We start from the raw sequence: 22,720 nt of genomic DNA, 5'->3' as shown, positions 1-22,720 counted from the left end.
TTGAAAGTTTAATTGTGAGTTTCACATAAACCTTCAATTATTGGTGCCACTATCAAAAAAGTACTGAAAAATAGATTTTGATTTTTAAGGGTATGTCTTTAATAATAATTCAAGATAGTTAACACAATACATCTAACAAATAAGGTAAGCTGGCAAATGTTGGGTTTCCAGAATTAAAGCATATTCCTACTTGGAACAATTATTAATCTATTTAGCTTCAAAAGAGAATGAAAGTTTCTCAAAAGAGAAAAAAAAACGTGTCCAGAAGGCATAGTGACTAACATCCACCTTTCAATGTGCCTCGAACTGGAAATTTTAAATACAAAATCTACACAAAGTTTATAATGAAATCTCTGCTCAACAACATAGCATGTAGAATCTGAAAACTGTGGTATAGAAGATCTTATTTACAAAGCAGAAATAGACACAGATGTAGAAAACAGAAGTATGGGTACCAAGGGGGAAGGGGAGGTGGCATGAACTGGGAGATTGGGATATATACACTATAGTCTTTATATACACTATTGATAGTATGTATAAAATAGATAACTAGTGAGAATCTGCTCTACTGCACAGCAAACTTTACTCAATGCTCTGTGGTAACCTAAGTGGGAAGGAGATCCAAAAAAGAGGGAATATATGTATATGCACAGCTGATTCACTTTGATGTACAGCAGAAAGTAACACAACATTGTAAAGCAACTATAATCCAATAAAGATATTTTAAAAATAAGTAAAACTTTAGAGTTTTTCTAAAGTCAGCTAAAAAACAAAAAGATGAACACAATATTAGGAATTTATATTTGCTAGTGTTTGCATACTATTCACATCGTGAATATATTTTCTTCACTCATACATTCATCCGGCCCTTCTACTAAAATCTGTTAGGTCCTTACTTCTTGATGCATCACAACTAAACTTTTCTGCAAACCGTAAGATCTAAATGTACCATTTACTCCATCAAGGCAGTGTTCTCATTCTCTCTTACCTGAGTTGTGATTCAAAATTTGTACCCCTCCTCCACTTACCTAAATGCTTCCTAACCTTTATGGCCCACGATGATTTCTCTGCCTCATAACTTAGTATTCCATTCTCCATTATAAGGTCTGCCCCTTCTCAACTATCCCAACTATAGTTTGAACCACAGCATTGAGACTCACATATTGCTTTTCTTTTCCAGTTAATTCCTCTTTTCTTCTATCCTCACACACTCTTAAAAAAAGTAACCACTTCTTATGATGACTTTTACCTCTGTATTAGATAGCAAGCAAAGTTTAGATATTATTTAATAATGAATTATTATAAATGTTTCCTACCTCTCAAATTCTTTAAAATATCTGTTATTCATATGACTTTGAATGCCATAGAATAATTAAATAATATAATTATTAGATAATAATGTGTAATATTATAAAGAGCAACCCAAGCTGAAGTTGGATAACAGATGATGTTTCTGCTATTCAAGCAATGTCCAACCCACATGATCCCCTCAATGGAGGCAGCCACCTCCCGACAGCAGTTTGACCACAGATGGCTCACTGCAGTTAACTTCTTTAGCTGTGCATATTCATGGACAATATACTTTGATTAAAAACTAGATACTAGCATTCCTTGATAACATGCTCAGCAACTTGGAGAAACAGTTTTATTTAAGACAATCCATCCAGAACTTGAATGGATACCTTCTGAAACTGTGTAGATAACAATTTCTGCAGCATAATGCAGAAACCATTATCACACCTTGTGAAATATAACCTAACATGCCCTGTTTTCTTCATAAAGGCTAATAATGTTCACCAAAAGCTAGCAATGACATTGCAAATCTTCACAAAACAGGATAAAATGATAAAAGTATATTTGAATATATATGTCAGTGCACTCCAAAACAAACAAAAATAATTGTCACTATAACCAAAGTACAATTTACAAAATAATTACAGAGTATAGACATGAAAATACATTTATACTATACTCAGTGACACAAAGAGAAGAGGATCCTGAATCAGTAAACTGAACTACATATATTATATATTAACACTTCTGACTGCCACTCACATGGTGAACTCAAACTTTTATATCTCAAGTGATTAACATAACTTGAGCTATTACACTGTTTTGCAGCCTGCGATCCAAGAATTCCAAGTAGGCAAAATTTGTGCAATTATTTAAATAGCTTACTGATTACCCCATTATTTCACTTAAAAATGAAAAAAAGTTACATTAGTAAAAAAAATCAAAGGTCTTGTAAACTTTGTGAACTCATATGTATGCTGAAAGTTACATATCTTTAATTCACACAGATGGTAATTGGAATTAAGAAAATCATTCATATGTTAACTTGGAAAGGAAGAAAGTAATTTTAAAAATACATATATGAAATATAAAAATATATTAAAATGGGTAAAAATACAAAGTTTCATAAGGGATTTTAGCCTCTTTCAGCTTTCTGTGAATGGAAGTCCCTTTTAATTTATTTAAATTTTATATAATTGAATGTATATGTGCATTTTTAAGAATGTATTTAAGGAGAACATGACTATAAAATTACACTTCATCAGCTTTACCTTCATTTCATCTTTTTTTTCATAGATCCTTTACACATTTCTCATTATATTGATTTCTTCCTGACCATTTCAACCCTTCCTCTTTCAAGTTAAAAAACACATAAACCTATGTATTAAAATTTTTCCCAACAAACACAACTATAGAATTTCTAGCTATATGTTCACATGATGAAGCCTGTCGCTGACTTCTTCAAATTGTTTTATGTAAGTAGAAATCTAATCATAACATTTATTTTATGAATTCAACTGAAGTCTTACTTCTCTGAACAAATGATAGAAATGTCATATTTGTTTTGCAAATGATTTAAAAATCTTTGATTAGAGAAAAAGAATGAAAAGGTGGTGTTATTGTTCTATATTCAAGTGAGAACAGACCTCATCTATATGCTCTTTATCATATTCTATTTTACAAACAAGATTCAATCTGAATTTTCTAAATTACTGACACTCCTTATAAACTGAGTTCTATTCTTAACAGTGAGCAAAGTTATCAACTTTATCTCTATTTTCAAAGCCAAACAGAGTGGCTGGCTCAGAAGAACAAAAACTCAGCAATATAAAGCTCTGGTTTGAATGAGGCTGAGCAAAAAGGTATAAAATAAGGACCTCAATTTTTTTACACTAAATTTCAAAAATAACTGCTGCCAAGAAGATTAATGTCTTTTATTTACTGAAGTATAGTTGATTTACCATGTTGTGTTAGTTTCAGATGTACAGCAAAGTGATTCATATATATAGATATACACATATATATTCTTTTCAAAGATTCTTTCATTATAGATTATTATAGATATTGAATATAGTTCCCTGTATACAGTGCTATACAGTAGGTCCTTGTTGTTTTTCTATTTTATATATATCTGTTAATCTCAAATCCTCAATTTATACCTCTATCCCACTTTCCCTTCTGGTAACCGTAAGTTTGTTCTCTGTGTCAATCTCAAGAAGGTTGATTTTTTAAAATTTAAGAATATGTAAAATTCCCCCTCTCTCTCTCTTTCACTCCCCCACTCCATTCATGTGTGTGCGTGCACACACATACACACACACTCCTTCTGTAACCTAGAAATCTATTTAAAAAAGACACTAAATTCAGATCTAGCTTCTTGTATGAGATCATTGCCAACTAACTCTGTGACCTTGCAAGTCACTTAAATTCTTAACCTCAGTTTCTCAGTGAGAAGCAAAGTTAACAATGATGGTACTAATCATACTTAGAATTTTTATAAACAATAATAGCAATAGTAATAATAATAAATACAAATAATTTATTCATTTCAATTTCAAAGCACTTCCACTTATATGGCCAAATGTGATTTTTAGTATATGACAAGCCCTATAAATAAGGAAACCAAACACTCAGAAAAATTACAATGACCTGACTGAATAACAGTAACAATAAAGTAAGAAAAAACTAGTTACCTAGACTACTATTAACTCAACTCATACTAATATCAGCAAGAGTACAGATGTGTAAAGGGCAGAGCTAGGACAACAACCCAGATCTATTGATGCTTTACTGATATTTTTGATATTGGCATTACTTCAAGGAAGAACATTATAAACCTCTAATAGATTATTTACATCTTTGCCTTAAATACAGTACTTTTGAAACGTGTGTAAGGGTCTGTTTTTATCTAAATTAATTAAGATATGTAATAGGGGAGAGAGAGTGTTAGGTATGTGTGATTTCTCAAGGAATCTGAACAATGAACAAGTTAACCCATCACTGTATTAAGTTTACTGAGTCAATAAACGATTCTGTTAGTTGTGGGTATCCGCTTTCATGGCAGAACATCTGTTCTTACTAAGCTATACAGATCATCATACTAGTTGTGATATGTAGCAATTGACTTAGTGGATATAAAAGCTGGACATGCAGAAAGACACTGAAACATCTCGCAATTTAAAAGCTCCAAGTGAAAAAAAGGCTTTGGTGCTAAAGATTAAACTTACAGGTAGAGCGCAAGGAATACATATTTATTTTAATGAGGAAGACCCAAGTCATGAGGAAAATGCTGTACACTGGACCTCACGGAAAATGAGAGCAAAACAAACATGGCATTTGTGAACACATTTAAGTAATATAGATTTTTAAATTATTATTTCTATTCCTCTAAATTCATGAGAAAATTACTTTAGATAGAGAAATTAAGTTTGCTATAGTCAGGGTATTCTTGTATTAAATACTATGAAAGATAGCCATAAGCATTATTAGAGAGTAGCAAAAAAACCAAAATGTTCTTTATCTTCTATTAAATAAAAATTTTATGCTTAGAATCAAGGGACTTGTATTTATCTTTATTGGGTTCAAATAAAAATGGTGCCCGTTTTTGCTTGTCATGGCTGTGACAAGCAAAGAACAAATGAAAAAAATGGACCAAATTTGGCATGACAGGCATAAGGCATTTCAAATCATCACTGTTATTTAGAACTAAAAATTCTTGTCAGTTCACCAAGTAGATGCCAAGGCTAAAGATGTGAAAATTGAGAATCTAATTTACCCTTCCCTTCACCTCATATAAACTGTTTAACCAATCATGTGATAAATGAGAAAATTTTAAATTACTGAAGTGTTAATTATAAGATGAATTTATAAGGCTAAAAAATAGCACAAAAAGATATGACATTAAAAGTAAAAGCCTGTCCCTCGGCCACCAAGTCTTACTCTTCAGAATTAATCAGTGTCGACTTTTGGTTTGATGTTTTCTTGTGACTGCCATTATAATATCAAATAATAAGTTGTGCTTTACAAATTAAAGATGTATATTTTCTCCTTTAAAAGCTACATTTTTTTTTTTTTTCAAAAAAAAACCTTATTTATATTACCACCTATTTTAGGACTGTCTTTAGCAATGACAGGGCTTCCCTGATAGCTCAGTTGGTAAAGAATTTGCCTGCAAAGCAGGAGACACAGGTTCGATTCCTGGGTCAGGAAGATCCACTGGAGAAGGGATAGGTTACCCACTCCAATATTCTCAGGCTTCCCTGTTGGCTCAGCTGGTAAAGAATCTGCCTGCAATGTGGGAGACCTGAGTTCGATCCCTGGGTTGGGAAGATCCCCTGGAAAAGGGAAAGGCTACCTACTCCAGTATTCTGGCCTGGAGAATTCCATGGACTGTATAGTCCTTGGGGTCGCAAAGAGTCAGACACAGCTAAGCGACTTTCACTTCACTAAGCAACGTCCAAAGAATATAATTGATATATTAATTAAATATTTTAACACACAGTTAAATAATACATAACTTTTTACTTTGATTTGAATACCATCTAATATCATCTCACATTCCACTACTATTACACAATTACATTTTGGAAAAAATGATAATGTCTTTCTAGTTTACTTCATTTCTGGGGTCAACTACTCCATCCCACTCTCTTCATTTTCCATTTTAATAAAAGAACTCCAGTGATTGTGATATATACATATGTGCACCTGTGGACACATGTATGGTGGTTTAGTCGTTAAGGTGTGTCTGACTCTTGCGATTCCATGGGCTGTAGCCCGCCAGGCTCCTCTGTCTATGGGATTCTCCAGGCAAGAACACTGGAGTGAGTTGCCATTTCCTTCTCCAGGGGATCTTCCCAACCCAGGGTTCGAACCCGGGTCTCCTGTATTACAGGTAGATGATTTACCAACTGAGCTATGAGGGAAGTATACAAATACTTATATAAACTGCTAATGATTTTTACGGACTCTTAAATATGAAAAAATTCTTAAGCTGCTCGCACACTCCCTCTTGATTGCTTACTTAGAAAATTCATCATATCACAATCTCTAAAATGTAAAGAAATTGTTCCCTCTCTGCTGTATTCTGTGTTGATAATGACTATTATACAGATGCCTGATTTTTCATCTTTTTGTAGATGATACTTTTTTCCTCTGTAGAAGTCTTTCAAATGTTCTCCTTATCCTTGGAAATCACATCATTTTACCAGGATATATTTATAAGGCATTTTGTTAATCATGCTTGACTACTGGTGGATCAAAATCTGAAGACTTCCTTTTTTCTAGAGCTTGACTCCATAGCCTTGATTCTTTCTTTCTGAAACTCTTAGATATAATTTCTTAGAAATAACAAGCTGGAACTCTTAGAAATAATAAGCTCTTAGATATAATTTCCATAATTTTAAAATATTTTTCTTAGAGCCCCAGAGCTCTCGGAATCCCAAGGGAACCTCAGAATTTCAGATAACCACCTCCTCAAAATGTCTACAATTCCATGGGCAGGCGCTTAGAAAGAATTCCCTATACTGGAGATAAAAGGCTTACTCCCAGCCTCCACAACACCACAGGAAAGAGTAAAGAGGGGGATCTCAGAACTCTAAACATTCCTGGGTACATTCCCACCCTTTCCTTATTTAGCCCCCTTCAAACCCTCAGCCTCAGTTAGAACTATACACATAAATTAGACCTTTAGTCACCACTAAAAATTCCAGATTCCTGAGTCATCCATCAACTCCCACATGCTAATCCCCGAATGACAGGGAATGAAGAGGCCTCACCACTATATCACCAACCCCTTCCCTTGGTTTGTGCTATAACCTTCTCCTACTTCATTTTTCTCCAAAACACTTACTACCATCAGTCCCACTATACGTTTTATTTGCCACTCTGACCAATACACACTTTTCGGCTATTTTGTTCACTCTTACATCTAAGACAGTCCAGAAAGTGCCTGAAACATAGTAGGTCCTCAATTAAGTAGCTAGATGATTTGATGGGAAAATTCTGGGGTTCTCATTTCCAAAACATCAACTGGGCCCATTTTTATCTTCAAGTCAGCACACTGAAATTAGAGTATACTAATTATTGATGAAATACAAATCATATGAATTTTACAAGTTCTTTTTATTTTCTGAGTAGATGCTCTCCTTTGAGGTCAGGTGTTTTGTTTTGTTTTTCACTAGTTCCTCTATATCCTTCATGTGGTGGTATTGCTAAAATGTCAAGTGAATCTCTCCAAACCACTCATTTACAATGAACGTCTCCATCATTCAGAATGGGTAATCAGCAGAGTTTTTTCTGTATTTATTTCTGTTCTGCTTCTCCATTGAATAAGAGAAAATAGGATGGCAGAGGGTCAGTGTCTAAATTAAGGACAGCTTTACTAGGAGGGTAATAGATTTAGTGCATTTGACTCCTGGTTGAGAAATGTTTTATTTGTTTTCTCCTTTATATCACTCTGTGGTAGGAGAGGAGTGCTATTTCTTTTCATTTCCTTTTGAAAATTAAAGTTAAAATGAAATGTTTTAACACTGTAGATCAAATGGCTCTTGATTGTTATCACAGAATCCAACAATTCATGATACTGTATCTGTAGAAAATAATTTGAGGGTAAACTTTCAAAGCCAACTCTGTTTAAAATATCAGATTATCCATGGCAGATAATATTAAAACTTCAAAAGAACTTCATATATTGAAAAAATACCTTCTCATACAAATGTTCAGTTAATCCTAACAATTCACTGTGTTCAACAGAGAACATATTGTTTCCATTGTTTATATGGTATTACTGATAGAGAAAGTGTAAATGATTTGCCCACACTCATCTCATTAAAAATGGGGATGCTTTTTTTTTAAAGCCACTGAGATCTTCTACCTGCCCCCACACTACAAGCTCCTGTCAAGTATGTCCAAGTTATCATTCTTCACATTCCCAGGTCAAATACTTGTATTCCCATGAAGAGAGCTGTGATACTGTAACAGACAGTCATGGTTACTTCATTTGATCTCAAAGCCCTTTCTTTCTTCTTACCATGAGTAAATGGATTTGGAATCAGAACATCTAGTTTGGGTTCTAGTTATTTGCTATCAGGTTGATCCTAACAAGTAAAGTAACCATAAAAACCACTTGAACACCAGTTTTCTCTATAATTAAGAAAATATAACAGAGAAAACAATATATAACCACAGAATTACTTGGAAATTTAATTTTGATAAAACAAATAGGAAAGAACTATGTGGACTGTAAAGCTCGACATTTAGTTTTCTTATATATTTGTTTTTCCCCTTTCTTATCTACAACTTGTATTTCCTCTATTTTCTGGTTGAAGGAAAATACCATATCTAACAAATACTTGATTCTACCAAAGTACTTGTCAGTGTTTCACAACTAGGCATTTGCTACACATTGTAAATTTAATGAAGGATTGGAAATATGACATTAATTAAGGTAAGTTTCAAAAAGCAGAGTGCTCACTGCTACTGATGTGGAATGCCAAAATCTGCATTCAACTTCTCTCCAATCTCATTGCTCATTTCCTCCCCATCACTTCAGCCAAGCTAGAGTTATGCCAATTTTCTAAATACACTTTGCATTATTCTGGCTCTAGGTCTTAGACCAAATCATTAGTCCCTTTCACATCCTTTATCTGTTGAAATACTATCCATCCTTACATACCTAGCACAAATGCCATTTTCTACACGAATCTCTCCTTAATCTCACCCACTGGAAATGACACTTCCTACCCTACAGTCCATAATGTTTGCTCATGTGTTTCACAGCTTTCATTATTTGACCACAAGTTATATTTCCTTGTGCATGTGTTATCTAACCTAGTGAACCTGAATCATATAGAGATCAATATTATGTTTTACTTATCTTTATATCCTACCACACATATAGTAAAATAACTTCCACTTTGTAGGTACTCAAATAATTACTTAGCTTGAATGACCAAGTACTTGTTTCTGTCTTACAAATTGCCACAAAGTCATGACTAACATGTTATAAAATGATCATCTACTGTTTGAAGTCATTATTACTACACATTCCTAAGAAGATGGTATACTATGGGCAGAAACACATCTTTATCAAAATTTATAAATACATATACACACACATATATACAATGGAATACTACTCAGCTAGAAGAAAGAATAAAATTTTGCCATTTGCAGCAATCTGGATGAACTTGGAGAACATTAAGTGAAATAAGTCTGACAGAGAAAGACAAATACTGTATGATATCACTTATACACAGAATCTAAGAAATACAACTAGTGATTATAACAAAAAAGAAGCAGACACACAGATATAGAGAACAAACTAGAGGTTACTAGTGGGCAGAAGAAAAGGGGTAGGGGCAGCTTGGGGGTAAAGGATTAAGAGGTATAAAACTATTATATATGAAATCAGCCACATGAATATATTGTACAACATGGAGAATACAGCAAACATTTTATAATTAAAAATGGAATATAACTTTTAAACTTGTAAATCAATATGCTGTACACTTGTAACAATTTTATACATCAGCTATACTTTAATAAAATTTTTTAAAAAATAAGAAAAGAATGCAGAAAAGTTTAAGGTACGAAAAAAAGCTACAAATATATAACCAAACTATTTGTAATCTGATCTCCTCCACAACATAAATGTTCTTATTATTTTCAATTTTACCATTAAAGAATCCCTTATCTAAAATGTTAAAGTATTCAATATGACTTCTGGTAAAAAGAGTAAAAATACATTGGCAAAAAATCATAGGTTGACATACTTTAAATGGACATCATTATCATCTTTCATCACAGTAAGTATCCAAATGAACTTAACAGCTACCAATAATCATCACTGTTGTTTTTAGCAGAAAAGGGATTTCAGTTAGAATGAGGGTGCATGAGTCTCCACTCTTGGAGATATTTAAATCACACAATCCTTCAATGACTGCTGCCTCCATTCCTTCTTGGGCTGTTCGCAGACATCATGCACACACAGCCCACTAACAGCTGTTCCCCAGATGGACTTAAATGGTTTCTGTGCCTCCTCACTGGGTAGGGACTATTCCATTTCTTTTAAAAAATCTTCTTTTGGATCCTAACCCCTCTTATTCTCACTTAGTTTATATTATTATAATGTCTTCACTGTATTATTTCTTAACTCCAGAGAATTTCTAAGTTCTTCTGCAGTTTTATGTTTTTTGTCCCTTCCCCGAAAAGGTCCGCAAACCTCTACCTTTTAAAATGCTACTTTATCCAGGGCCTTTAAGTGCTAACATTAACTGGCTTGCTGAGAATCACTTTTCTAACCTGAATCAGATTAAACAATCTTAAACTCATTTGTGTCACAACTGGCCCATTCATGACTGAGTCTGTCAGGAACGCTTACCCAAAGACCTGGAATTACAAACTGTGATCTTTCTATGTAAATACCCATCAGTGTTGAACCCACTCTAATGACTTCATTTTATGAAGTGATTTATACTTTTATGAATGACTCTAACTAAAGAAAGAAGCATGCTCTCATAGATGATGGCAAAATCACTGGCAGGAAAAGGGATGTGTAGTTTGAAAAAATGTATTGTTTTATATTAAAATTGTATTTAGAATCTGAAAACCTTGTCTGCTTTCTTCCCCAGCATAAACAGGATCCCGTATAAAAATATCCTATCAAGCGTATTATATGATAGGTTGGTAGGAGCATGAATTTAAAAGTTAATGTAGTATATTAACGTAATATAATAACAGTGTGGACTTTACACCCAGAATGCAATGAGTAAATACTCTGCATTTTTCAATGAATTCATACTTCCTTTATGTGTCAAATTTATCAGAAATTATAGTAATGTTTTAGAGAAATATTATTACTGGAGGAAATGTTGAAAAAACTCTAATTTACATTTGGCAGAGAAGAAAAAGAGGAAAGCAGGAAAGGAGGAGGAAAAGAAGAAAAGAAACATAGAAAAACAATGCCATCCTGTCATATCAGTGATAAACTAACCACTGTTTGTGGAAGACGGTGATATGTTTTAAGAGCATGAACGTCATGAAGAAACTGAACTTACCTCAGTTAAATGAGGATTGGGATTAAAACCACAGAGGCTACAGACAGTGGTCTGACACTCGGTGCATGTGTTAAAATTGGCCTTCTCTGGAACATGCAACAGAAGTTCAGTGGTTTTGCAAAGAGGGCAGATGGTTTTAGGGAGGCCGTGTACTGGAGTCTGTGCTGCAGATGGAAACGTTGGTGGCTGCAGAGGTTTCCCAGCTCCTGTTTGGCTTACTGGTTTTGTAGACTGCTGAGCTGAGGGCTTTGCAGGTCCTGCCTGTTGAGGGGGCTTCGCTGGGCCTGGCTGTTGAGGAGGGGGCTTCACTGGACCAGGCTGTTGAAGAGGGGGCTTCGCTGGACCTGGCTGTTGAGGAGGGGGCTTCGCTGGACCTGGCTGTTGAGGAGGGGGCTTCGCTGGACCTGGCTGTTGAGGAGGGGGCTTCGCTGGACCAGGCTGTTGAGGAGAGGGCTTCACTGGGCCCGGCTGTTGAGGAGGGGGCTTCACTGGGCCCGGCTGTTGAGGAGGGGGCTTCACTGGGCCAGGCTGCTGAGGTGGAGTCTTGCCTGGCCCAGACAACTGGACCTGAGGCTTTGTCGTCCCAAGCTGCTGAGCTGGAGCCTTTGCTGGCCCCGGCGGCTGAGCTGGAGACTGTGGCCCGGGTTGGTGAGACAGGGGTTTTGCTGTCCCTGGCTGCTGGGCTAGGGGCTTTGCTGGCCCAGGAGGCTGAGCTCCAGGCTTTGTGGGCCCTGGAGCTTGGGCCAGGGGCTTTGCTGTTCCCAGTTGTGGAGCTAGGGGCTTTGCAGGCCCAGGCGGTGGTACGGTACGTTTTTCAGCTCCAGGCTGCTGGGCTGGAGATTTTCCAGGACTTCCTTGCTGACTAGGTGGCTTAGAGGGGCTCTGCAGTGAGGGTTTAGCCGACTCACCCCTTCCTGCGTCTTTCTGTTTAGTCTGAGGCCTGGATGCATCTCTCTGAAGTGGCAATTTTACCTGGTCTGTCTGAGGAGCCTGGGGGAAGCCCTGAGCTGGCTTTCCTGTTTCTGGAGGTTGTGATTTACTTTTTTCTGGCGGCTGAGAGGATCCAGATTTTGGAGAACCTTCCTGCTGAAGCGGAGCCCTCACAGGTCCTGGCTGCTTAGGAACTGTCTTGGGAGACTGTTGTTGTGATGGAGGCTTTGTGACTCCCTCGGGTTTTCCTTGTTCCTTCTGAGCTATTTTTTGTTTCTTGGAGGCTTCTTCCTGGGAGGCATCAGGGTCTGATATCAAATCAAAAGGGTTGAATTTATTTACAACAGAGGAGACAGCACTTAAAGGATTAACCTCTGAGAGGAAGCCAGGCATCATACTAGACTTGTGCTCGTCCTTAAAATCAGTTCTGGATTTCGATTCTTTCAAGCTAATAGTGGAAGGACTCCTTCCAGGCAATTTCTGCTCTGACCTTAGAGTGTCTGTAGTTCTACTCTTACTGAGACCAGGCTGGATTGGACGCCCAGGGTCTGGCGGTTTTCCTGGTTGCTTTGGAGGTTGACTACTATCCAACTCTTGTTTCCTAGAAGAATGAAACAAACAGAGGTAAAAATAGGGGAAATTATACCAGCTCAAAATTATATGAAAAAGCTGCTACATTCTTACATCTTCAAAATTTTGATCATATAAATATAACTAAAATCCATTTTTACATCATCCTGTAAGTAACATAAGATTTTTAATGTCTGTTATTTTCTTTACATGGGTTCAGATTTTCAACGTGGAGGTGAAGCAAAGGGGGAAAGATCCAATACTTGCTACTATAAGTTATGAACTATTAAAATATCTAGTTAGAAACTACTTATAACAAAAAACAATTCACATTTACACTTAATAGTTAAGAATAGAATCTGGTCATATTTAGTCTGTTTAATATATTAACTCAACAAAACAATGCAAAAACATGTTCCAGTACATTCACACATCCATGTTCACAGGATACCTTTTTAAGCAAAGGTTATGGTCAAAAAATGTTAGTATCCCAAACACTAGCATACCAAGAAGTGAAAACATTCATTTTTAAAAACAACTATTTTCTTTATTTAATATTAGAATTTACATTAGCTACATAAGACATACAATATGACATCAAAGGATCTGGTAAAGAGGTTTTTAGGTGCTCTTGGAAACTTGATCATCTACTCAAGTTTACCCTATTTTGTCAAAAATGTAATATCCATCAAATATTATCCATATTAAACTTGTAGAATAAGTATTCCTACTTTAATTAGAAAATTTTGAGAAACAATTCTTTCTTGTGGAAAAATAGCAAGACATCACTCAATTACTTTTCCAATAGCATTCTAAATCTGAGATCCCTTAATGTAACAATAAGATGCTGAAAGCATCCTGAGACACAGCTTGATATACAAAGAGCAACAAGCTGGTTGTTATCCCACTTTTGAAAAGTATTGTTACTTTACTCAGAGGAAGAAAAGAAATAAAGATCTCTTTACTTAATATCTTCTATAACATTTACTATTACCACTATTAGGTACTATTAATGACTTAAAAACTAACAAGTAATTTGTAAAAATTCTTTTAACTCATAGACAAATATACAAGAAGGATTTTTTTTTTAATTTGGACACATCAATTCTAAATGACTGGTTAAATAATTAAAATACTTGTTTCTCATATACACTTTTATCAAGTATTTTAGTCTCTAAATAAGCTATTTACTGATAGAGTTGCAAGTAATAAGAACATGTTGCATCAGAATTAAGGGATAAATCAAGCTGTATTTTGATAGATGTAAACTGCTAATTTTCAAAAAGCTTTCTTTTTAATTAAAAGAAAATGAGATAAACAGACTGATTCAGTAGCACTTAAAATATGAGATGATCACAACATTATATAGGTTTTAACTTGTTTTGTCAAAAATTTACCTGCCAATAGATCAGACTATAACTTTTTCATTTCAGGTCATCTGGTACTTAATATGAATTACATTTTTTAATTTCCTCTAATGGCACAGAAATCTGATGATAGTTCAAGATGTAAGACATACAACTGAGATCTGCCTCCTGTTAGCTACGACCAGGATGACAGAGAATAACATTCATTTGGTAGTGACTTATAGGAACATCATTGACTGATCATGACTTCAAGAACAAAGGATTTGACACCAAGAAGTCTGCAGCAACTAACCATGTCCTTCCCTACCTTTCTTATAAAAGGGCTTTGTAGAAAGCTTTTAGTAACTTTGGGGTCCTTAAGGCATGAGCCACCCATCTCTTTGCATGACCCTGTAATAAAAACTTCTCTGTTCAAAAAGAAAAAATGTAAGGCACAGTAGGAAGCAACACAGACATATTACTTCTAGATAGCAACGAGTCAGAAGAAAATAAACTATAAATGGCACTGTATGCCACAAAGTTATTTTCTAATAAAAGATTAATACACAGAACTCTTAGTTCTGGAAATTTCCTCCAGGGAAAAAAGTTATAAAAACTTGTCTCTGAAGCCTGTACTTAAAAAAGGAACTAAAATTATCCATTTGCTCCATTCCATATGAAGGCAGAGTGCTAATTGCTCAGGTGTGTCCAACTCCTTGTGACCCAATGAACTGTAGCCTACCAGGCTCCTCTGTCCATGGGATTCTCCAGGCAAGAACACTGGAGTGGGTTTGGTTGAAGAGCTATGGTAAATAATCCAAAACAGATTATATTTTAAAAGTTCCACTGTTTATACTTTTACATTATTCTAGAAATGTGACTTATTCAATTAATAAAGTTTACCACTCCCTTGTGCGGCACAAACTTAAGAGATTATCCTATAAAGAATCATTTAGGCATTTTATTGAAGAAATCCATAGTTGAACTGAGTACTTAAAAATCTATTCTTAACTATACTATGCAGAGTGGGTTGCCATTTCCTACTCCAGGGGATCTTTCCAACCCAGGGTTCGAACCCAGGTCTCCCGCATTGTAGGCAGACACTTTACCATCTGAGCCACCAGGGAAGCCCTGAAAATACTATTAAACATAATCATTGTTTCTGTGATGTTTCTTCACTTAGTTGATTTATACAAAACAAAATGTAAATGTTGTTGAGTACCAAATATCTGTGATAACAATAAACACCAAAAGTTAAAGCAAGCTGCCTGGATTAGAAATTATAACTGCATGTGTGTCCTATAAATATTAAGCTGTATTATGTTATAGAAGCCCCCTGTAAGAGAATATCTATACAGGCAGACAAACTAAATTTAATTTTAGTTGCTGTAATAATATAAATAAATATAAAACATGGATGTCTGAAAGTGAGAAACAGATAATAACTAAGAGAAGATATAGGCTTAATACTGAGCAAAAAAAAAAAAAAAAAAAAAGCCTTAGCTAACTATGGTCTTTTGATGAAATTTTGTTGGGTATAATAGTCGTGTTAAAAACAAGAATGATTAAAATGCAATCTATTTCTTGTGTACTAGATCATGAGCTCCAAGGGAGAGAAAGTGTTTTACTCATCTTTGCATCACTAGAACCAAAGCTCATAACTAGTTAATGAGTATTAATGTTTGATGAATCAATGAATGAATAACAGTGAAAGAACAAATGAATGAACATATCAGGTTTTTGTTTCCCTGTTGATTACTGTTTCTTGAATCCTTTTCACTTTAAATTTTTCTACTGGTCTTCTGAGATAAAAATGGAAACATTCCATTTTCATTTTAGTTTGCTGCTCTAGGAAGACAAAACAGTTGTGGAGGTGTCTACCCAGTAGGGGAGGCCTCAAGGAATGCTAAGGAAAATAATCAATTCAGTCAGAATTGTCACTATTCTACTAATCGGAAGTATTTTTCAGGAAAGTTTGCCTATATGACACATCTGTAGGTATAAATAGAATGAGTAGAAAAAGTAATAAAATTGCATTTCCCTGGATCAACAATGAATAAAAAAATCCAGGACTATTTCATTTGTAAGCTCTAACTTCTAGCTTTTAACTTTTCAAGTTTTATACAACCTCTCTTTTTCATTTTACTATTGCCATACTCATATTAGAATTTTGCTTTCACATATTAACAGAAAAAAATGTTTCAGCTACAAACAAGAAAAAAAAATGCATTCAAGAGTCAGACTATAAAAGCAGTTGGAATACTAAAAGATTTTGAAATGTAACACAAAATGCAATGACACTTGATAGTGTTGAGTCATAAAATTTTATAATAATATAAGCTACTTTAGGAATCTCTATTCATTTTTACATGATAGAGGATAGTAGGATTTAAGAGGCAAAGATATTAATTCAAGGTTATAAAACTAGTTAGTCACAGAAATCTGGAGTCCTAAGTCCCAGTGGGTAGGATGGGGGACAGGATTTCCAGTACGCTGCACTGACTTCTCTGTATGTAAAAGAATATAGATATATTATAGATATATCAAAATAACTCATAACAATGAATAATTTAACCAACAACTTGTCTGCAGCCATCACTGCCAGTGCCTTTCACTGCTGATAGCAATATTACTACTTTTTATATGTATAGGGTTACTTCAAATTAAAATTCAAGCAGAAATGGTCCTGTCAATTTTTAACTGACTCTTACAATGGCTCTACAAGATAGATAAGTATTATCATCTTATTTAGAGGCAAGGAAACTTAGGCATATATGACTGAGAAGCATATATAATTTGCTATGAGTCAGTTAAAAATAATAAGATAAGATCTTTGGGCTGTCAACCTTTATTTCTTAAAAAAAAAAAAAAAGTAAAAACCCACCATGTCTAATTCACATCATGTAACCTTTTAAAATGTGAAATGATTTCGATATAATTTCTTATATATACTTGAATTAATATGTTTCTAAAAATCTAAATCATAAGCCAAGTATTTATTTGGTTGTCACATATGGGAATAATAACTTTCCAAAATTATAGATTTTTATAGAAATCTTTCAGTAAAATGTAAACAGTTTGCCAAAATCATGCACATATTGTTTATATATTTGAATGAAGCTTTTGTCATTAATTGTTTAGACTACAGAAATCTATTGCTAAGAATTCTATGGTAACAAAACTATCAGTAGAGAGCTTTAAAATTATGCTACCTGATACAAATAATGCATAAAACACTATACTTTCATAGGCTGAAATGTTATTTTTTAGCCACCCTCTAAATAGAAGTAAGGAATTTAGAAATCAAAGTTCTCACTTTTCCTGGTATCTGTAACCAGCATGCTAAACCTGTTGCTTGTGGCTCTTAGGAAAAAATTGCAGCAGAGCTGGCATACATTTTTCAAAAGGTTAGTAAAAGTACTGTACCTCATTATTATCCTAAAAAAAATCTACTATATGAACATTCAAACTTTTTTCTAAGTCAAGTTTTAATTAGTAGAGAAAAACAGTACATATCATAAACTGTATTCTTAAGGGAACGTATAAAAAAGACTTTATGCCAAAGGAATAGCCCAATATATCACTAATTTGAAAAACATATTCAATAAGAAAAAGCCAGTTTTTACCAGTAGTATTGGGTTTCCCTTCAAGAAAATAGGGTTTTTACCTGATATAGTTTATGCATTTAAGATTTTATGTGAAAAATATTATCATCCATAAAACATTTTACAGTTATCCTAAATTTAGTTACTTGATAAAATTATATGTATATACTTATAGTTCCTAAGTTAAAGTGCATTTATTTTATGAAGTAGAGGATAAAAGCCTACACATACATCAAGATTTTTTATATTTCCAGTATCTCTAATGAAAATTGTTAGGTTACCATAAAGCAGGAGTGGTTTCAGGACCACGGTCAGAGAACTGTTCTGTAGGGAAGGGTGTGAAGTTAAAGGGTTTGTTTACAGAATAAAGGCAGGGCAGGCACAATGATTATACCCTCTAAGTACTCTAATTAGAAAACAACCAGTTTATTGGGATGTAGGAAAATAGAGAGCTAGTGGGGGAAATGCATACATTAATATTACAAATCAGTTCTTAATTTCCTATGCAAGCTGTTATTTGCTCTGTGTTTAAAAGTATGTACTGGCAACTAATTTTAAGATAACACAAATTCACACATTCTTCCATAAACTGTAATACCCTTTCCCACATAAAATAGCAGTGGTTTAGAAAATAGCATATGCCAATTCATAAATACATGTACAGCACCTGCACTGTTGTGACCAAATCATCTGTTTAACGCCACAACATAATTTAGGGTTCCTCGTTGAATATAAAAGGTGTATTCATTCTATGTCTTCTACCTAAACAGCTCCTGTTCTCCTCTGGGGGTGGGGTGTGAAGGAAAGACAAATCACCTCTAAGGGAATTAAAGGTATTACTACAAAAATAATATTTAAACATTATTCAAAGAGAAAAAGACCCCAAAATGACTGAGGAGGTTTAAACAGAGACAGGTAAACACCCAGCTCTATCCATTTCCTAACACGTCCGTTCTGTATTAATGGAAGACTTCCAGATTAGTAAAACACTGGAGGGCGTCTCTCCACGCCACCCTAGAGGGAAAAGGTTCCAAAAGGCCAGAAATCACAACCTAAAATCACAGTTCCAAGAATGCAACCCTTGACTATCCCACTAGAAACTCTGGAATGCAACATTTTTCTTCTACCCAATAGAAGGCTTATGTTCTCTTTATAGCCACCCCATTAGGAAGAATAAAATGAACGGAAGCGACATATATGTACTGCCGTGATGGCACATATGGGCTGGCACATATGTGCACGAGAAGCTGTACATATATGCCCGAACATATACATCGTGCTGTGCATGCCTGTGCATGGAAGGCGGCTCCGCCGCGGCCGGGGTAACGCTTCCTTTGGGCAGCCCCTGCGCCCTTGACATGACAGCAGCGATCTGTCTCCTCTCCTCTTCGCTCAGTTGGCTCAGATCCGCTTCCATGCCGGCCGGGATCACGGTGTGCAAGGGGCTCCCCGCCCCGCCAGCCCCTCCTCCGGCTGCTGCCGCTGCCGCCGCCGCCAGCCCTTCGGGGAGCCCTTCCCCTTCCAAGCTCGCCTCGTTGCCCATGGCTTAAGGGAACCCGGAGCCGCCGCGCTCGCTCCTTGCGCTGCGTCCCCGCCGGGAAACCCGCCGCCGGAGGAGCAACCAGAGCAGGGGTCTGGCTCAGGGCGTGCAGGCGGAGTCCCTGGGCTCGGGAACTCCGGCACCGCTGCCCTGAACGCCAGGCGGAGATTAGTCCCTCTTGCAGGTGATGCCCGAGGCCAGTGCCTCCTCCATGTTGGACAACGCCAGGCAACCTTTGCAGAAGGCAACTCCCGACGCCGCCTCAGCGCCCCAAGCCGGGCAGAAGCAGATCTGAGTGGTGCCAGCCAGGCGCCGTCGGCCCCTCCCACCGCGCCCCGCCCCCTCGTCCGCGCCCTCACAGTGCGCATGCCCCTTCCAGAACAGGTGATGCTCACACCCGCGCGCATCCCGCCCTGCGTAGCTCCTTTTCCTTCCTCATTCTCAGCACCGATTTAAAGGAGCCCAGCTAGAGCACAGATTAAAAACCGGGATGAAACAGCAGGCGTTTCTCTCAGGCATATTTCAGGATGCCTCAACCTGAGTTTTAGCAGACTACATTCTAGGGAACCGGGAAGGGTTTGGAGGGGAGGTGTCCGTTTCTAATCCGTCTTTGACTCATGGGATTTGTAGTTTTGCTTTTGTGGGGTTTTTTCTTTTCTTTTTTTTTTTTTAAGCGAGGTTTTAAAAGACCCTAGAAATGTTTTCAGGTAGCTGGAGATTAACTGGAGAAATGTTTTCAAGTAGCTGGAGATTAACTAGAGAAACCTCTGATACCTTTGGGGCAAATTTCCCCAATGGAGTTAAAACTGGCCCTTTTAATTTAGAACTTTTCCAGAACAATTATTTTAGAATTTTAGATACAGTGTTAATAAGAAGGTAATGTTTTTGAGAATACTGTGTTGTTACCTAAAGGGACTACACAGAAGTAAAGATTTGGGGAAATTGTGGTTAGGATACTATAGTTAAGAACCACATTGTCAAATATCAAAATGTTACAATAATGTGAATTTTGGGGACATGAGTTCAGTCCCTTTTTTCTATAACTGTAGGCCCAGATAGAAAAAACAATTTGTATGAAGTCACACAGCTGGTTAGCAGCAGAGGTATAACTAACACTCCTTCAGACCCACCCCCAACATACTCTTTTTGTCTTTCTATTATTAATACATTCTTTAGACAGGACTGTTTGAGTTCAGCCCTGGATCTGCAGCCCCAATTTTGCTACCCACCTTTCCTAACAAAGTGGACTTAATGTCCCAGCTGTTGAGAATAAAGTCAGAAGATAACAACTGGGAATAAATGTACAAACAAGCAAATAAGCTGCTCAGAAAGTTTCCAAGGTTTTGTAATAATCATAATAGTTTGTTATTGTGCATTCCACTTATATCAAAACTAAGTAATGGCACAGTTTTAACTGCTTGTACTAAATTTACTGCTTTGAAAGATGACTAGTCATCAGATTAGATATTTTTGGTTGAGTTCCTACCAAAACTTAACATACTAAGAAGTGACTTCTAAAGTCAAAACTGCAGAGAGTATAATTCATTTAAATAAAGAAGAGAATGCTCACACTTAATATAAACAAATCAAGCTGAGCCAACCTGACATTCTAGTGGCTACATTTGGGGGCAAATTCACCCTGTCATACGTCCTGGGAAGGAGTTTGCTTCAATAAAGGAGATAATTTAGTATACAATACTGAATCATAATGCCTCCTCTGACAAAATGCATAACTGCTTCACAGCCCAGGCTGCCCTAGGAATCAGTAACACTCTAGATGGAGGTCACGAAGGAGATGATTCACATGCTGACTATTTTCTCATAATATGCTCAAGTTTTGTGAGAATAAAATGTATTCAGACTCACAAACCACAGGCTTAAACTGGTAAGATAAATACCCCTTCAAACTCTGCATGCTCAGTTGTGACCAACTCTTTGTGACCCCATGGACTACAGGCTCCTCTGTCCATGGGATTTCGTAGGCAAGAATACTAGAGTGGGTTCTCATTCTCTACCCCAGGGGAGCTTCCTGACCCAGGGATGTAACCTGCGTCTTCTGTGTCTTATGCATTGGCAGGCAGATTCTTTACCACTGAGCCACCTGGGAAGCCTCAGAATAATATATAAACTAAGGAAATGTATTGTTAACTTCATGTTATCTGCCAATTTAGATGAAATGGAATTTATAAAGTAATAAATCAAAATTGATAATCAGTATACAAAGTAATGTTGATAGGCAGTAATTTGTAAGATGAGAATGTTATAACCCATTGAGCAAATATATGCATTGACTTCCTCTTTCCCTTCTGTCTCCCAGGAGCAAATATCACCAGAAAATGTGAAAATTGAACATATGGTGAGACCAGTAAACCGACTATGAAAATAAGAGATATGATGATGATACTGGGAAACTTTTTGGCCGTTGACTTTTTCAAATGATTTTGCATTTGGAACCTGTACAACTGTTGAGTTTCAAATAACATTTCTTTTTTCAGTCTTTTATTTGGACTGAGTTGCTTGTATCAATACTTGAGAGGTGTTTCTGATTTAAAGAGAAATGCTGGAGCAGAATCCAGATGCATTCCTCTTGTGTGAATCCTCAGAATTATAAGGGGATGAGGATGACAAGTAAAAAAAAAGGCTGTTGGGTAACTATATGGAGTTTCTCTTTGTTGACTCAGAAAACTATCATAATTACTTTCATTCTGCAAAGTAACTAATGGTGGTTGGCCCTGTAGTTGCTAAGTTGTGTCCAACTCTTGTGATTCCATGAACTCTAGGCCCCCAGGCTCCTCTGTCCACAGAGGAGCTTCCTGTTGATTATTGCATCCTGTTGATGATATAGTTACTCTAATGCTTATTGCATCCTACTGATTATAGAGTTACTCTAATGATCATTTATTCAAATCTCAATTTAACTTAACAAGTGATGGTTCAGCACCCATTCACTCAACCTGATAGGTAGGTCATGAAATGAATCAGTTTCTGAAAACTTCCATTGTTATATACCACATAATATCTTTCTAAAATGATTTCTCAGCTCCAGAAGTGAGATATTTTTTGATTTTTTTGTCTCCGTTTCCCAGGTAGTTTCTATTTCAATAGATTAAAATCAATCTAAATGTGGGAGTTAGCAACTGAACATAAGTAGGTCATGATTCCTTGGAACGAGTGGCCCAGTCTCCCCAAGTCCTTATAGATATCATTCAACAGGGATGAAATAAAATAGATCTACATTGTATCTATATGTGCAATACTCAAGAGACTCAAGAATTGAAGTTGGAATAATCTTCATCAAATATAGTAGACATGTAGTCTCACTAGTTTATAAAAGCTTATTATACAATTAAGAGTCATATAATTTTAACGAAACCTATT

At 36.0% G+C, this 22,720-nt stretch overlaps 1 protein-coding gene across 1 annotated transcript in view; it reads right to left on the bottom strand.

The window, feature by feature from the left end:
* PCLO (piccolo presynaptic cytomatrix protein) overlaps positions 1-19,219 on the bottom strand; it is a 363,189-nt gene extending 343,970 nt beyond the window's left edge. The window contains exons 1-3 of the mRNA XM_065938464.1: positions 19,076-19,219; positions 12,966-13,018; positions 11,352-12,882 (exon numbers count right to left, since the gene is read on the bottom strand). Coding sequence (XP_065794536.1) covers positions 11,352-12,882; positions 12,966-13,018; positions 19,076-19,219 — 1,728 coding nt within the window. The remainder of the gene's footprint in view (positions 1-11,351; positions 12,883-12,965; positions 13,019-19,075) is intronic.
* Positions 19,220-22,720: the final 3,501 nt, after the last annotated feature.

The sequence above is a fragment of the Muntiacus reevesi genome, chromosome 6 (assembly GCF_963930625.1).
Source record: "Muntiacus reevesi chromosome 6, mMunRee1.1, whole genome shotgun sequence".
In the NCBI taxonomy this organism is placed as follows: Eukaryota; Metazoa; Chordata; class Mammalia; order Artiodactyla; family Cervidae; genus Muntiacus; species Muntiacus reevesi.
Note: the sequence above shows the minus strand (reverse complement) of the source record. Positions and strands in the feature narration are given on the sequence as shown.